The sequence below is a fragment of the Oncorhynchus mykiss genome, chromosome 28 (genome assembly GCF_013265735.2).
Source record: "Oncorhynchus mykiss isolate Arlee chromosome 28, USDA_OmykA_1.1, whole genome shotgun sequence".
In the NCBI taxonomy this organism is placed as follows: Eukaryota; Metazoa; Chordata; class Actinopteri; order Salmoniformes; family Salmonidae; genus Oncorhynchus; species Oncorhynchus mykiss.
In genome coordinates, this window is record NC_048592.1 from 36,362,561 (window position 1) to 36,376,221 (window position 13,661).

A 13,661-nucleotide genomic window follows, 5' to 3' on the forward strand; every position below is an offset into this window, starting at 1 on the left:
TTAGTGGTGCTATGCTGTCAAATCCTCTCACGTTTCTAGTTTAGTGGTGCTATGCTGTCAAATCCTCTCATGTTTCTAGTTTAGTGGTGCTATGCTGTCGAATCCTCCCATGTTTCTAGTTTAGTGGTGCTATGCTGTCAAATCCTCTCATGTTTCTAGTTTAGTGGTGCTATGCTGTCAAATGCTCTTACGTTTCTAGTTTAGTGGTGCTATGCTGTCAAATGCTCTTACGTTTCTAGTTTAGTGGTGTTATGCTGTCAAATCCTCTCATGTTTCTAGTTTAGTGGTGTTATGCTGTCAAATGCTCTCAGGTTTCTAGTTTAGTGGTGTTATGCTGTCAAACCCTCCCATGTTTCTAGTTTAGTGGTGCTATGCTGTCAAATCCTCCCATATGTGTCTAGTTTAGTGGTGCTATGCTGTCAAATCCTCCCATGTTTCTAGTTTAGTGGTGCTATGCTATCAAATCCTCCCATGTTTCTAGTTTAGTGGTGCTATGCTGTCAAATCCTCCCATATGTGTCTAGTTTAGTGGTGCTATGCTGTCAAATCCTCTCATGTTTCTAGTTTAGTGGTGCTATGCTGTCAAATCCTCTCACGTTTCTAGTTTAGTGGTGCTATGCTGTCAAATCCTCTCACGTTTCTAGTTTAGTGGTGCTATGCTGTCAAATCCTCTCATGTTTCTAGTTTAGTGGTGCTATGCTGTCAAATGCTCTTACGTTTCTAGTTTAGTGGTGTTATGCTGTCAAATCCTCTCATGTTTCTAGTTTAGTGGTGTTATGCTGTCAAATGCTCTCAGGTTTCTAGTTTAGTGGTGCTATGCTGTCAAACCCTCCCATGTTTCTAGTTTAGTGGTGCTATGCTGTCAAATCCTCTCATGTTTCTAGTTTAGTTTAGTTTAGTGGTGCTTTGCTGTCAAATCCTCTCATGTTTCTAGTTTAGTGGTGCTATGCTGTCAAATCCTCTAGTTTGACCAGCTGTTTTCAGCAATTTATATTTTTTTGATTTACAGGCTGAACAAATGATTTAGCTAGGTTCTAGCCTAGTGTTTGATATGTAATGCAATCTCCTTGTAAAGAACAGTGTCAAGTGTCCAGACAAGAAGGCAAACATTCCAGGCAAAATCAGGCATCATCAGATCGTTATGGATGTATCCAAATGAATGTCAACAGAAAACAGCTTAAAGCAGCTACTTCGCTGTTATTCTGGCTGCAGAGTTCGTAACTGTGTTAGCCGTAGCTATTTGGCTAGTTAGCAAAAAAAAGGATTAGAACGTTGCCAGTGAAAATATAGAAGAAACACACATAGAACCATCAATATCAAACTAATCGAACAAGCGACTGGGTCGCGTCGCTAAGCAACCAAAAGATGAGAAAGTATGAATTTGTTTTTATAAACATTTAAATATCAACTTTTTTTGTTCTACCGTTAAATGTGTGCTTTAATATTATTTTTTCTTTGGCAACTGTGGTATTAGCGGGATAAACACTTCCCTTCTGTGCATTACATTGGAAAAACGAACTCCGCAAGAGAATTCGGCTCTGCCTTGTGCCGCTGCCTCGTCCATTATTTCCAAGGTAATGTACAGAACGTTGGCGTTTATCCCTTACACATAATACAACATTCTATAGTAAGCACTACACGATCGAGGGATACTAGTGTGTAGTATACTGTTCTAGTTTATTACAGAATTCTATAGCAAGTACTGTAACATTTTATAGTGAACTGTAGTATTTTTTTTTTCAAGTGAGAAGGTTCTAGGTCTTGTCTTTAACCACTGCAACTACAGTAACACACTGGAAATATTGTGGTTCCGTGACCTTTCATGTCCTCGTTATCACTGAAACTACAGTAACACACTGGAAATATTGTGGGTCAGTAACCTTTCAGGTCCTCGCTATCACTGAAACTACAGTAACACACTGGAAATATTGTGGGTCAGTAACCTTTCAGGTCCTCGCTATCGTCCAGAAGTGTCAGCAGGATCTCGACCCTCCTGGTGCTGAGAGCTCCACTGTCCTCCTGATCTCTGAGCATGCTCACTGCACTCTGCACACAGCTTCGCATCAGATCTCTGGCATCAAACTCAGCCTAAAACAACAACATGCTCACATGAATAACACACAACTGACCTTGTTAGGTTTACAGAAACCAGAAGCACATGCATATTATAATTAAGAACTGCAATACAAACTTGTATACAATATGTAGTATACAATACTTACAGAGTGCTCTACCCCATGTGCCTCGATGTATGTGTCATCTGTTTGCATTGCTGGAACAAGAAAGAAAACTATGAAAAAACGAATTATCTAGGATTATTTACAGTCAATTCCCAACTATGGCATTTGTGCTACTGTGCATAATAACAGTTGGTAAAGCATGGCACTTGCAATGAAAGGGTCATGGGTTCACTTCCCACTGGGGCTGCCCATAAAAAAAAAATGTATTTAAATAATTTTGGATATTTATCATTTATAATACAAGTAAAATGTACCCTCGGACGGCTCTTCAATTTTCTCAAAAAGTTGGCTGATGGGTAGCTTTCTCAAGGACTGGACGTCTGATACAAACTCCTTGGATTTTCTAAGGTCGTCAATGTGAACTGATTTCCAGGGTCCTTTGATGAAGAAAAAGAGGATGGAAATTGCATACCGGTAAATATTAAAGAGAAACCGGCATACTGCTCTTGCTAGTATCGCTGTTCTTTATTAAACTTTACGCATCGGCCTCCAAGGCCTTTGTCAAAGCTTGATAAAGAACAGTGACGCTAGCAAGAGCTGTATGCAGCTCTATCTTTTCTTTCACGTTATTCAATTGTTACCGTGCACCTACAAAAAAAGAAAAGATCGCTCACATGTGCAAGTGCCTTTTTTTGTATTTTGAATTCCCGTAAATATTGAAAGCATTTCAGAACAGATCATGTCTTTGGTGGGATGCTAGGTCATACTATTAAATAAAGCCTGTTGTATAGCTTTTAACACGAACTCACCTCCATGAAATCCAACATAGGAGGTTCCACCTTTAATTCGGGGCAGTTTGGTAACAAAGTAAACAAACACCCTTCCATTATCACCTTCCTTTGGTTTGTTTATTTCATTTATGGATGAATATCTGAGGAGATTCAAAGATCAAACATTTAAATGGAGAAAAAAATACAAGTGTTACCTAATACTTCAGTTTAGTTCTCTCCAATAGTTGTGACGACACATCTAAATGAGAATCACTCACTTGGCAGATGCCAGAATGTTCATGCTCTGGGAGTCCTCATCATAGTCTGTTTGGATGATGAGGACTTTGTCGTCAGATGTGGAGTCAAGAAATTGCCTAGAGAGAACACAGTTATGTTCCTAATCCTGTACCATTCTTATGAATGATCTACAAGGTTACACACACAAGTGATACAATTAGGTTTGCAAAATTCTGGTAACTTTCCCAGAACTCCCAGGTTTTCCAGAAATCCCGATTGAAAAACGCCTGGAATCAGAACGGAAAAAGCAGGAAATCCAGGAATCTTCCAACCAGGAATTCTGGAAAACATTTTGGGAAAGTAATTGGAATTGTGCAACCCTATATACTGAGCTTCTCTTCAAACTTTTAAGCAGACCTGATTTCTTTGAGGAAGGAATGCTCTGTGTCAAACTGTTGCAGCGAGAGAAGCTTGACGTTGCAAAGCTCTGTGATGTTCTGCAGCTGATGGATATCTGCTGCTGTGAATAGCCGGGAAAATGTTGTGACCTTCAAAAAGAGCAAAAAACGATTTATGAGCAATATAAGATGCATTCTATTCAAAAGGTATATTCTTAAAAAAATAAGATTCAAGTGAATTACCTCTGTAAAGTGGTAATGCAACCATTCCTCCTCTTGTGTGTGAGAGGCAATGAAGTCTGCCAGGGAATGATGATTCTGCTCCTCAAAATAGATTTGCGTCAGGGACTCGGTCTCATCAGCAGATAATTTAGTCCCGTCAAGTCGAATGACAGAATCTGGAGTTGCACAGTTCAGCATGATAAGCTTGGCTTCATCCAGGACTCTCCTCTGAGTGTCAGATTCGTCAGACTCAGTTTTCATCTTCTCAGTCACTTGCAGGACCACAGAGGAGCATGTGTCTGAGTGATAGCCAATGAAGACATCATGTGGCTTGTAGCGGTCTGTCTTGGCCTGCTGACTTTTCAAGGAGACAAAGTGTTTGACCCATTCCTTTAGTTGTTCGACAATCACCGTCTGGTCCTTCTTGAGAACAGTGTTGATGTCCAGGTAGTGCTTTTCCAGACGGTTTATCAGGGGAATTGGGAACTGCTTGTAGACCACCTCTTTCTCTTCAATGACAATTAGCCGGAAGTCTTTGTGAACTCTGCACTTCACACGATGGGTTCCCAATCCAAGATCGACATACTTCTGACCCCCAAGTGAAACATAGTACTGGTTGAGAGCGTCGTAGAGACTTTCGTACAGATTCTGAAGGTTTAGAAGCACAACAGTCTGGCCAGTTTCCATGCAGATCTTCACTCGGTTGATATTTCTGCAGATCTGAGTGTACTCTTGATCCTTTGGGAAGCTGGAACCAAAGATGATCTCTGGATGGTTGTGGTCTGAGAAGAATGTCTGCTGGAGAATCTGGAGGGCTGCATAGTTTTTGGTGAGGACAAGGAGATATCGGCACTCCTCATCTTGGTAAATGGAAACAATGTTTTGTTTCACCAGATCAATAGTGCTGATGCCATCCAAATCAGTTTGAATGAATTGGCCGGTCAGCTCTTTGGTGAATATACGCACTGCGTCCACATCATCCCTTCCACTGAAGTTCCGTAGGACTGCTTCAATGATTTTACCTGTACTGGGGCTCTGCTTAGAGGCCCTGGTGATGGCGAACATCATTTTCACCAGACTATAGTAATCTCGTAGACCGAAAAACCCTTTGCCTTTCTTGCAAGTCGTCATATATGCTTGGGAGAAAGGTGTGAAGAGGTGCTTAACCTTCTCCAGAATCATCTTGTCAGATGAGCATATGCCTTTCGCACTCTCAAGTAGCTCATTTTGGTCTGGGTCACCACGGGACACAAAGAGGCCTCTGTTCATCTTGGCAGGGTCCAAGGCCCAATTGGAGATGCCAATGAATCCAACTCTCTTATGGGGCAGTGGCTCGTCATCAATGCAGCCTTCCTCCAGTAAAGGGTGCAGTGTTTTCAGAGGCATTTTTGGGGAGTCCTCTGCCAATCCAATCTCATCTAGCACAACAACAGAGATGTACTCCTCCAAATTCTTGCTCTCTTGGAAGCGGGCACATTGTCTGAATGTGTTGATGATTCCCTCTGGCGTGGAATGAGGGCTGCACTGGAAGGACACCAGGTGAACCTGTTTCAGCCTTTTGTACAGTTCAGAATGTGCAGCTTGGCCCTGCATGGCATCTGCAACCAGAGTTTTAGACAGAGATTTGGAGCTCCCAGGCTTGCCAACCAAAAACAGGGGGATTCGTAACTCGATACAGATCACCATCATGAAGACATTCTCTTTCAAAGCCTTGTTTCTTGCTATTGTCTCTCCCATTGGGACACCGCTTAGGAGAAGATCCTGCATGACTGAGATTTCCTGCTTCATCTGCTTTGGGGTGACTTGGGGAAGGAATTTGCAGATTGTGGTCTGGTATTCACCTTTTTTTTCTAGACTGGCTTGATAACATACACCAACAGCCATCAACAGTGACCAAACAACTGGATCACTGGCAGGTGAGTGTAGTTGGTCACTCCTGCTCCTTTCCTCCTGGGGTTGTTTCTGGAGGAATGCTTTTAACTCATTCTGAAACAGTGAGTGGTTGTTGTAGAACCACACAAACACTTGCATGCAGCGCTCCACATCCCTGAGACTGACAAAGCTGCATTCGTCTTTCCTCTCTCTCATAAATCCCTGCGATGACGACAGCACATCAGTGATCATCCTGATGGATTCTCTGTTGATTGAATTTGTTTCCACAACTCTCTGTACAATCTGCTGGATGTACATTTTCTCTGTGTGATCACTGAGTTGCCCAAAGTCCCACACCAGAGGGATCATGCTTGGGGGCAACACTTGGACCCTATACACCAGCTGACGAAGAGGGATTGATCCAAGTCTTTCTTCAGTCTCTTCAGCTCGGACCCTGTACCCTAAACCAGCTGCCTCCAGCCTCTTGATCATGTCATCTGTGTGTTTCCTGTAAGGATTGCACGCAGCAATGATTTGCAGGCCAGTTTGGGAGCTGAGTTGTTGTCCTTGCACAGTGTTGTCACATAGGATCTCCTTAATGCTGCTTATTGCTTCAGTGGTATTAGCTTCATCGAAGAAAAGAACAGAATCAAAATCGTGTTTCTCTTTATTGGCAACCGCAATCTTCTCTGCCTCCCGCACCTTGTTGTAGATCATGTCAGATGTAGTTCCACCGTGAACTTTGACAAGTTTCATGTTCTCCGTGGGCGCCCCACTCCTTCTCAACTCGCACAGGAACTTGATGAGCCGTGTCTTCCCACAGCCAGTCTCCCCCATTATGATGACTGGAATGCCACACCGGAACCTCATGTGAATGGCCATCATCTTAAGTATGTTGTCGGTGGTGAGCTCATACGTTTCATCAGGGTCTGTTGGCCACGTGGTCCCCAGCACACTACATAGACGCTCAATCTTATCTGCTCGAGAAAGTTGGTCAAAGTCGATGTTAAAGGGAACTCTTTGATGTCTGAGGCCATTGTACAGGTTTTTGGTCATAATGTTTCTCTTGATTACCGCATTTGTTGACGGATTGATGGCGTCAACCCCATTTTGCTCGTTCAGCCGTAGGTGAAATCCAATGAAGGTCATGGACACATGGTCATCATTGAAGAAGATGTATGGATGCGGTTCCGATTCCCATCTCTTCCTGATGAGGAACGGGGCTAGATCTCTTTCGTTGAGTCCAGTGTCCATCGGCTGCCTCCCATGGCTCTGGTCAGCGATGCAGAGAGACGGAGTGGCAAAGTCCTTGGCCATCAAGATCATGAAGTCAACCACAAAGTTTCTGAATCCCCTAAGAGTGTCTCCAACAAACTCAAAGTTGCAGAAATCCGATGTCTCACAGTCTAGCAACTGAAGATTGAGAAATCCAGCAAAGTTCTTCAACTCTGCCCAGGATGGATCAATTATACCACAGTAGATGAAGAGCATTTGAAGACACTCTGCATGAGTTCCTTCAACTCTTTGGTAGTTGAAGCTGTCGAGATTTTCACCCCTATGGAACCGTGTTAGATACTGGTATGGTCTTTGAAAGGTCTCACTCCTGAAACACTGGTCATCCATGAGTGGGTCCTCAGTGTCCAGTACTGGATCGTCTCCAATTCTCGCTTCCAACCCCATAACCTCTTTTGGTGGACGGCAGAAGACCGTAGGAAAGACCTCAAAGAGAGGAAAGTGTCCCTTTGGATCCTAAACAGACAAATACATGTCATATTAAGTATTTTGACAAACACTACCTCCATGACTAAAATGGGTGTCTAACAAAAAAAGTATTTAAAGATATATTTATTAAATATTGTTGTATTTTGTTCATTAGTCCACTGTTGATATGATCCCAAAAAAGTGTGCATGTCAACAATAACAGTATTAAGATAAAAGCATTTTCTGGACAAAGCGTGATGATGAAAAATGCATCATATGAAGCTAAACGCAATGCTAACCGTAAATCACTGTAGCCTAGTAAACAAAGTCAAATCTTGGGTTGCTGACTCCACCCCACAGACTACTTTCAAGGTAAAGAAAAGGTCATGTTTTTCATGTGAACAGGTCTATCCCCTTTAATAATATATATATAAAAAAATATAAAAAAATATATATCTATAAAAATAAAATATATATATATAAAAATATATATATCTATAAAAATATATATATCTATAAAAATAAAATATATAAAAATATATATATATATAAAAATATATATATATAAAAATATATTAAAAAAATATATATATATATCCTAAAATGTAGTAAAGAAACCTTTTCTTGCTCATAGTTGGTTAAAATTACATGATGCACGCTAGATGATGTCATCAGTGTTTTCAGATAATGACATCGGAAAACACTGATCTTCCTCCATCTTTTTATGACCACAATAAAAAGTCAATTGAACACGCTAGCAGCTAGCCACCGGTCTGCGTTTGGTAGGGTAACGGTATAATAACGGTATAATAACGGTATATTTAACGGTATAATAACGGTATAATAACGGCATAATAACGGTATAATAACGGTATAATAACGGTATATTTAACGGTATAATAACGGTATATTTAACGGTATAATAACGGTATATTTAACGGTATAATAACGGTATAATAACGGTATATTTAACGGTATAATAACGGTATATTTAACGGTATAATAACGGTATATTTAACGGTATAATAACGGTATAATAACGGTATATTTAACGGTATAATAACGGTATATTTAACGGTATAATAACGGTATAATAACGGTATATTTAACGGTATAATAACGGTATAATAACGGTATAATAACGGTATATTTAACGGTATAATAACGGTATAATTAACGGTATAATAACGGTATAATAACGGTATAATAACGGTATAATAACGGTATATTTAACGGTATATTTAACGGTATATTTAACGGTATATTTAACGGTATAATAACGGTATAATAACGGTATATTTAACGGTATATTTAACGGTATATTTAACGGTATAATAACGGTATATTTAACGGTATAATAACGGTATATTTAACGGTATAATAACGGTATAATAACGGTATATTTAACGGTATAATAACGGTATATTTAACGGTATAATAACGGTATATTTAACGGTATAATAACGGTATATTTAACGGTATATTTAACGGTATAATAACGGTATAATAACGGTATATTTAACGGTATAATAACGGTATATTTAACGGTATAATAACGGTATATTTAACGGTATATTTAACGGTATAATTAACAGTATAATAACGGTATATTTAACGGTATATTTAACGGTATATTTAACGGTATAATAACGGTATATTTAACGGTATAATAACGGTATATTTAACGGTATAATAACGGTATAATAACAGTATATTTAACGGTATATTAACGGTATATTTAACGGTATAATAACGGTATATTTAACGGTATAATAACGGTATATTTAACGGTATAATAACGGTATATTTAACGGTATAATAACGGTATATTTAACGGTATAATAACGGTATATTTAGCGGTATAATAACGGTATATTTAACGGTATAATAACGGTATATTTAACGGTATAATAACGGTATATTTAACGGTATATTTAACGGTATAATAACGGTATATTTAACGGTATAATAACGGTATATTTAACGGTATAATAACAGTATATTTAACGGTATAATAACGGTATATTTAACGGTATAATAACGGTATAATAACGGTATATTTAACGGTATATTTAACGGTATTATAACGGTATATTTAACGGTATAATAACGGTATAATAACTGTATATTTAACGGTATAATAACGGTATATTTAACGGTATAATAACGGTATATTTAACGGTATATTTAACGGTATAATAACGGTATTATAACGGTATATTTAACGGTATATTTAACGGTATATTTAACGGTATAATAACGGTATATTTAACGGTATAATAACGGTATAATAACGGTATATTTAACGGTATAATAACGGTATATTTAACGGTATAATAACGGTATATTTAACGGTATAATAACGGTATATTTAACGGTATAATAACGGTATATTTAACGGTATATTTAACGGTATAATAACGGTATTATAACGGTATATTTAACGGTATATTTAACGGTATAATAACGGTATATTTAACGGTATAATAACGGTATATTTAACGGTATAATAACGGTATAATAACGGTATATTTAACGGTATATTTAACGGTATAATAACGGTATAATTAACGGTATTATAACGGTATATTTAACGGTATATTTAACGGTATATTTAACGGTATAATAACGGTATATTTAACGGTATAATAACGGTATAATAACGGTATATTTAACGGTATAATAACGGTATATTTAACGGTATAATAACGGTATATTTAACGGTATAATAACGGTATATTTAACGGTATATTTAACGGTATAATAACGGTATTATAACGGTATATTTAACGGTATATTTAACGGTATAATAACGGTATATTTAACGGTATAATAACGGTATATTTAACGGTATAATAACGGTATAATAACGGTATATTTAACGGTATAATAACGGTATATTTAACGGTATAATAACGGTATATTTAACGGTATAATAACGGTATATTTAACGGTATATTTAACGGTATAATAACGGTATTATAACGGTATATTTAACGGTATATTTAACGGTATAATAACGGTATATTTAACGGTATAATAACGGTATATTTAACGGTATAATAACGGTATAATAACGGTATATTTAACGGTATATTTAACGGTATATTTAACGGTATAATAACGGTATATTTAACGGTATAATAACGGTATATTTAACGGTATAATAACGGTATATTTAACGGTATAATAACGGTATATTTAACGGTATATTTAACGGTATAATAACGGTATTATAACGGTATATTTAACGGTATATTTAACGGTATAATAACGGTATATTTAACGGTATAATAACGGTATATTTAACGGTATAATAACGGTATAATAACGGTATATTTAACGGTATATTTAACGTTATTATAACGGTATATTTAACGGTATAATAACGGTATATTTAACGGTATATTTAACGGTATAATAACGGTATATTTAACGGTATAATAACGGTATATTTAACGGTATAATAACGGTATAATAACGGTATATTTAACGGTATATTTAACGGTATAATAACGGTATATTTAACGGTATAATAACGGTATATTTAACGGTATAATAACGGTATAATAACGGTATATTTAACGGTATATTTAACGGTATTATAACGGTATATTTAACGGTATATTTAACGGTATATTTAACGGTATAATTAACGGTATAATTCAAACCGTTTCACAAAAAAATTATAATAAATGATTGGCACTTACAGATCTTGAAGCATGTCTGAGCGGTTCATTGGTGGATTGTAGTGTCTCAATCACATACAAGTGCTTGTTGCTGCATTTCCACATCAGTCCGTCGGAATCCGTCAGGTAACGCAGGAAGAACAGTTTGAATAGAAATTCATGCAGGCCTTTCTGTACCTGGAGCACATCAAAAGCACGCATGTAAAATCTCCTGTCACAGAAAAACATCAACTATTTTCAATATCTTATTAATACTAGGAATATTTACCGAGGATGTGACATCAAAATGAAAGACTTTGTGTTCCTTGCTCTCTGGCGTTTCAAACAAGGACTGAAGAATGATATGCTCATCGACCTTGGGCTCAATTAAGCGAATGCATTTACGGAATGTGGTTCCCATTGTCACAGTCCCCTCCAGTTTTTCATACAACCTCTGTATGTACAGAGATTTTCCTACAAATAAATAACACATTTGATTCAGCTCTACAAAGTCCTAGGTCAATCATTTCTACTTAAATAACTCATATATATGTGTTGAGAGTGTAAACTATTAGTATCTCTGAAACTCAAGACTTGCAACTGAAATTAAAAACGCACGTTTAAAAAAACCAACACATTCATAATATTAAATATACCAGGGTTACATTTGAAAACCCATGATTGGCTCTGTGGGACTATACGAAGTGAAACACATTCCGTATGGTGCGACTTACCAACTCCAGCCCTCTGGGAAGACACAATCCCAACAAAGTGTCGACCTTTGAACACAGATGCCGCACTGGTCTGGTGTGAGGGGACAGTGTAATGCCTGGACAGGTATCTCTGAATCCTCTCAAGAGACTCCTGTGGCACCATGTTCCGTTTGAACTGATTGAAGGCAGAGGGGATGTAGGTGTGCTCTCTTTCTGCGCTGCAGATGATCACCAGCCTGTAGTTGCTCCTGGAACATGAACTCAGTTTCTGAAATAACTTCTCCACTGCGTAGCTCACCTCATAGCTCAGCTGGTCTGCGAAGAGCAGGGTATAGATCTTCTCGCCCAAGTAGCCTGATGTGAGACATCGCCGGAAGAAAAGCTCCACCTGCTCATAGGACGTGGCAGGGGTACACAGGAGGACTTCGTCATAGGTAGGCAGCTGCTCATAGTCACTGGTCATATACAAGCAGATGCTTGAAGTCAAGATTTCATCTTGTGGGCAGATTATGAGATTAGGTTGACAATTGAAGAGGCCTTTTGGGAGCTTTCTACGGACTGTATTCTCACTTGGTTCTAAAAGCATGGGTTCTTCATCATCTTCTTCCTGGTTCTCTTTGTTGGCCAACATCTCTAGCAATCTACCAAAGCTTCTGGTGTCTAAGGAGTCCTGGAGAATGCTCCTCATATCTTTCATGTAAGCATCCCAGACCAGATCCAGTTTTCGTAAACCAACAGCCTGATCCAGAAGGCTCTGCAGAACATCAATGGCACATTTGTCCTCATCAGCAAAAGAAGAATCAAAGTCTCCCAAGTCATTATGAAGGTCAATGAATGTCTGAAATCTGGGGTCTTCATCTTGCTCAGTTTCTGTCATGTTGTTCTGAAAAGTCATCCATGTCTCCCACACATCTGACACGGAGCAGTCAGGTTTGATGAAAGAGAGCATCATCAAAACCTTTTCATCCAACTTAGTGTTCAAATTCTTCTCTGTCAAAACATTACAAAGGTAGACTATCTGCTCTGCGGTGTAATAGTTGAGGTAATAGTGCTGAGATCTCTGTTTGTCCATGAATCTGTTCCAGTCATCCAAACACACCTCTATCTTCCTGCACAGGTCTGTAAGATGGTCCATTGCATTGCCCTCCACCATTATGTTTTGTAGAATGTTGCCAAGGTTGAATTCCATTACGATACCAGTATCACTTTGAGTATTACAGTGAATCTTGGCCTCCCAACACCTAAAAAGTGGGTTCCCAGCAGCATAAAGATCTACAAAGGCTACAGCTAGCCTCTGGACACTGTCAAAAACCTGAGAAGATAAAGCCAAGTTATTGTTTAAAACTTCAGTTTCTGTACATAAAATCATATATTACAAATACAATATATGATCTCAGGTAAGTTCGTTTAAATATCCTGTGATAGCATGATATTTTCAGTCATTATTATTTCAGGTGTGTGATGATCCTCAAGGTCCCCAATCACATTACCTCAGTAAAGTGATCCACCTCAATCTGGCTTGGTTCCCCCTTTCCAGACATCAGCATTAGCTTGTTCTGCAGATCTCTCAGGTCTTCTAAGGAGTAGTTGCGCATCTGATCTTCCTCCTGGTGCTCTGGGATCTGCAGCTTCAGAGCAGTGTCTAAACACAGCTATTGAAGAAAACAACCATGGGCAAGATCCAATTTAAGAAGCATCAATCTACTTATGCGGGTATTCAGGAAAGAGCTTACAGATACTTGTTAAACAATAGCAGAAAGAAATTGAAAACCTTGTACGAGTACAAACATAGACAGCAGTGCTGAGCGATTAGTGCCTTCTGAGGTCGGTAATCGCTCAACACTACTAGACAGTAACTCCTTAATAACGAAGATACATCTTCCAACAAACTAACATAAACA

At 38.3% G+C, this 13,661-nt stretch overlaps 1 protein-coding gene across 2 annotated transcripts in view; it reads right to left on the bottom strand.

Moving 5' to 3' along the window:
* Positions 1–13,661, bottom strand: part of LOC110508243 (E3 ubiquitin-protein ligase rnf213-alpha) — a 51,939-nt gene that overhangs the window by 23,476 nt on the left and 14,802 nt on the right. For both annotated transcript variants that reach the window (XM_036967106.1, XM_036967107.1), the window contains exons 18-28: positions 13,251–13,412; positions 11,782–13,072; positions 11,337–11,521; positions 11,090–11,245; positions 3,828–7,427; positions 3,604–3,734; positions 3,228–3,323; positions 2,989–3,110; positions 2,494–2,616; positions 2,222–2,271; positions 1,943–2,087 (exon numbers count right to left, since the gene is read on the bottom strand). In XM_036967106.1, coding sequence (XP_036823001.1) covers positions 1,943–2,087; positions 2,222–2,271; positions 2,494–2,616; positions 2,989–3,110; positions 3,228–3,323; positions 3,604–3,734; positions 3,828–7,427; positions 11,090–11,245; positions 11,337–11,521; positions 11,782–13,072; positions 13,251–13,412 — 6,061 coding nt within the window. The remainder of the gene's footprint in view (positions 1–1,942; positions 2,088–2,221; positions 2,272–2,493; positions 2,617–2,988; positions 3,111–3,227; positions 3,324–3,603; positions 3,735–3,827; positions 7,428–11,089; positions 11,246–11,336; positions 11,522–11,781; positions 13,073–13,250; positions 13,413–13,661) is intronic.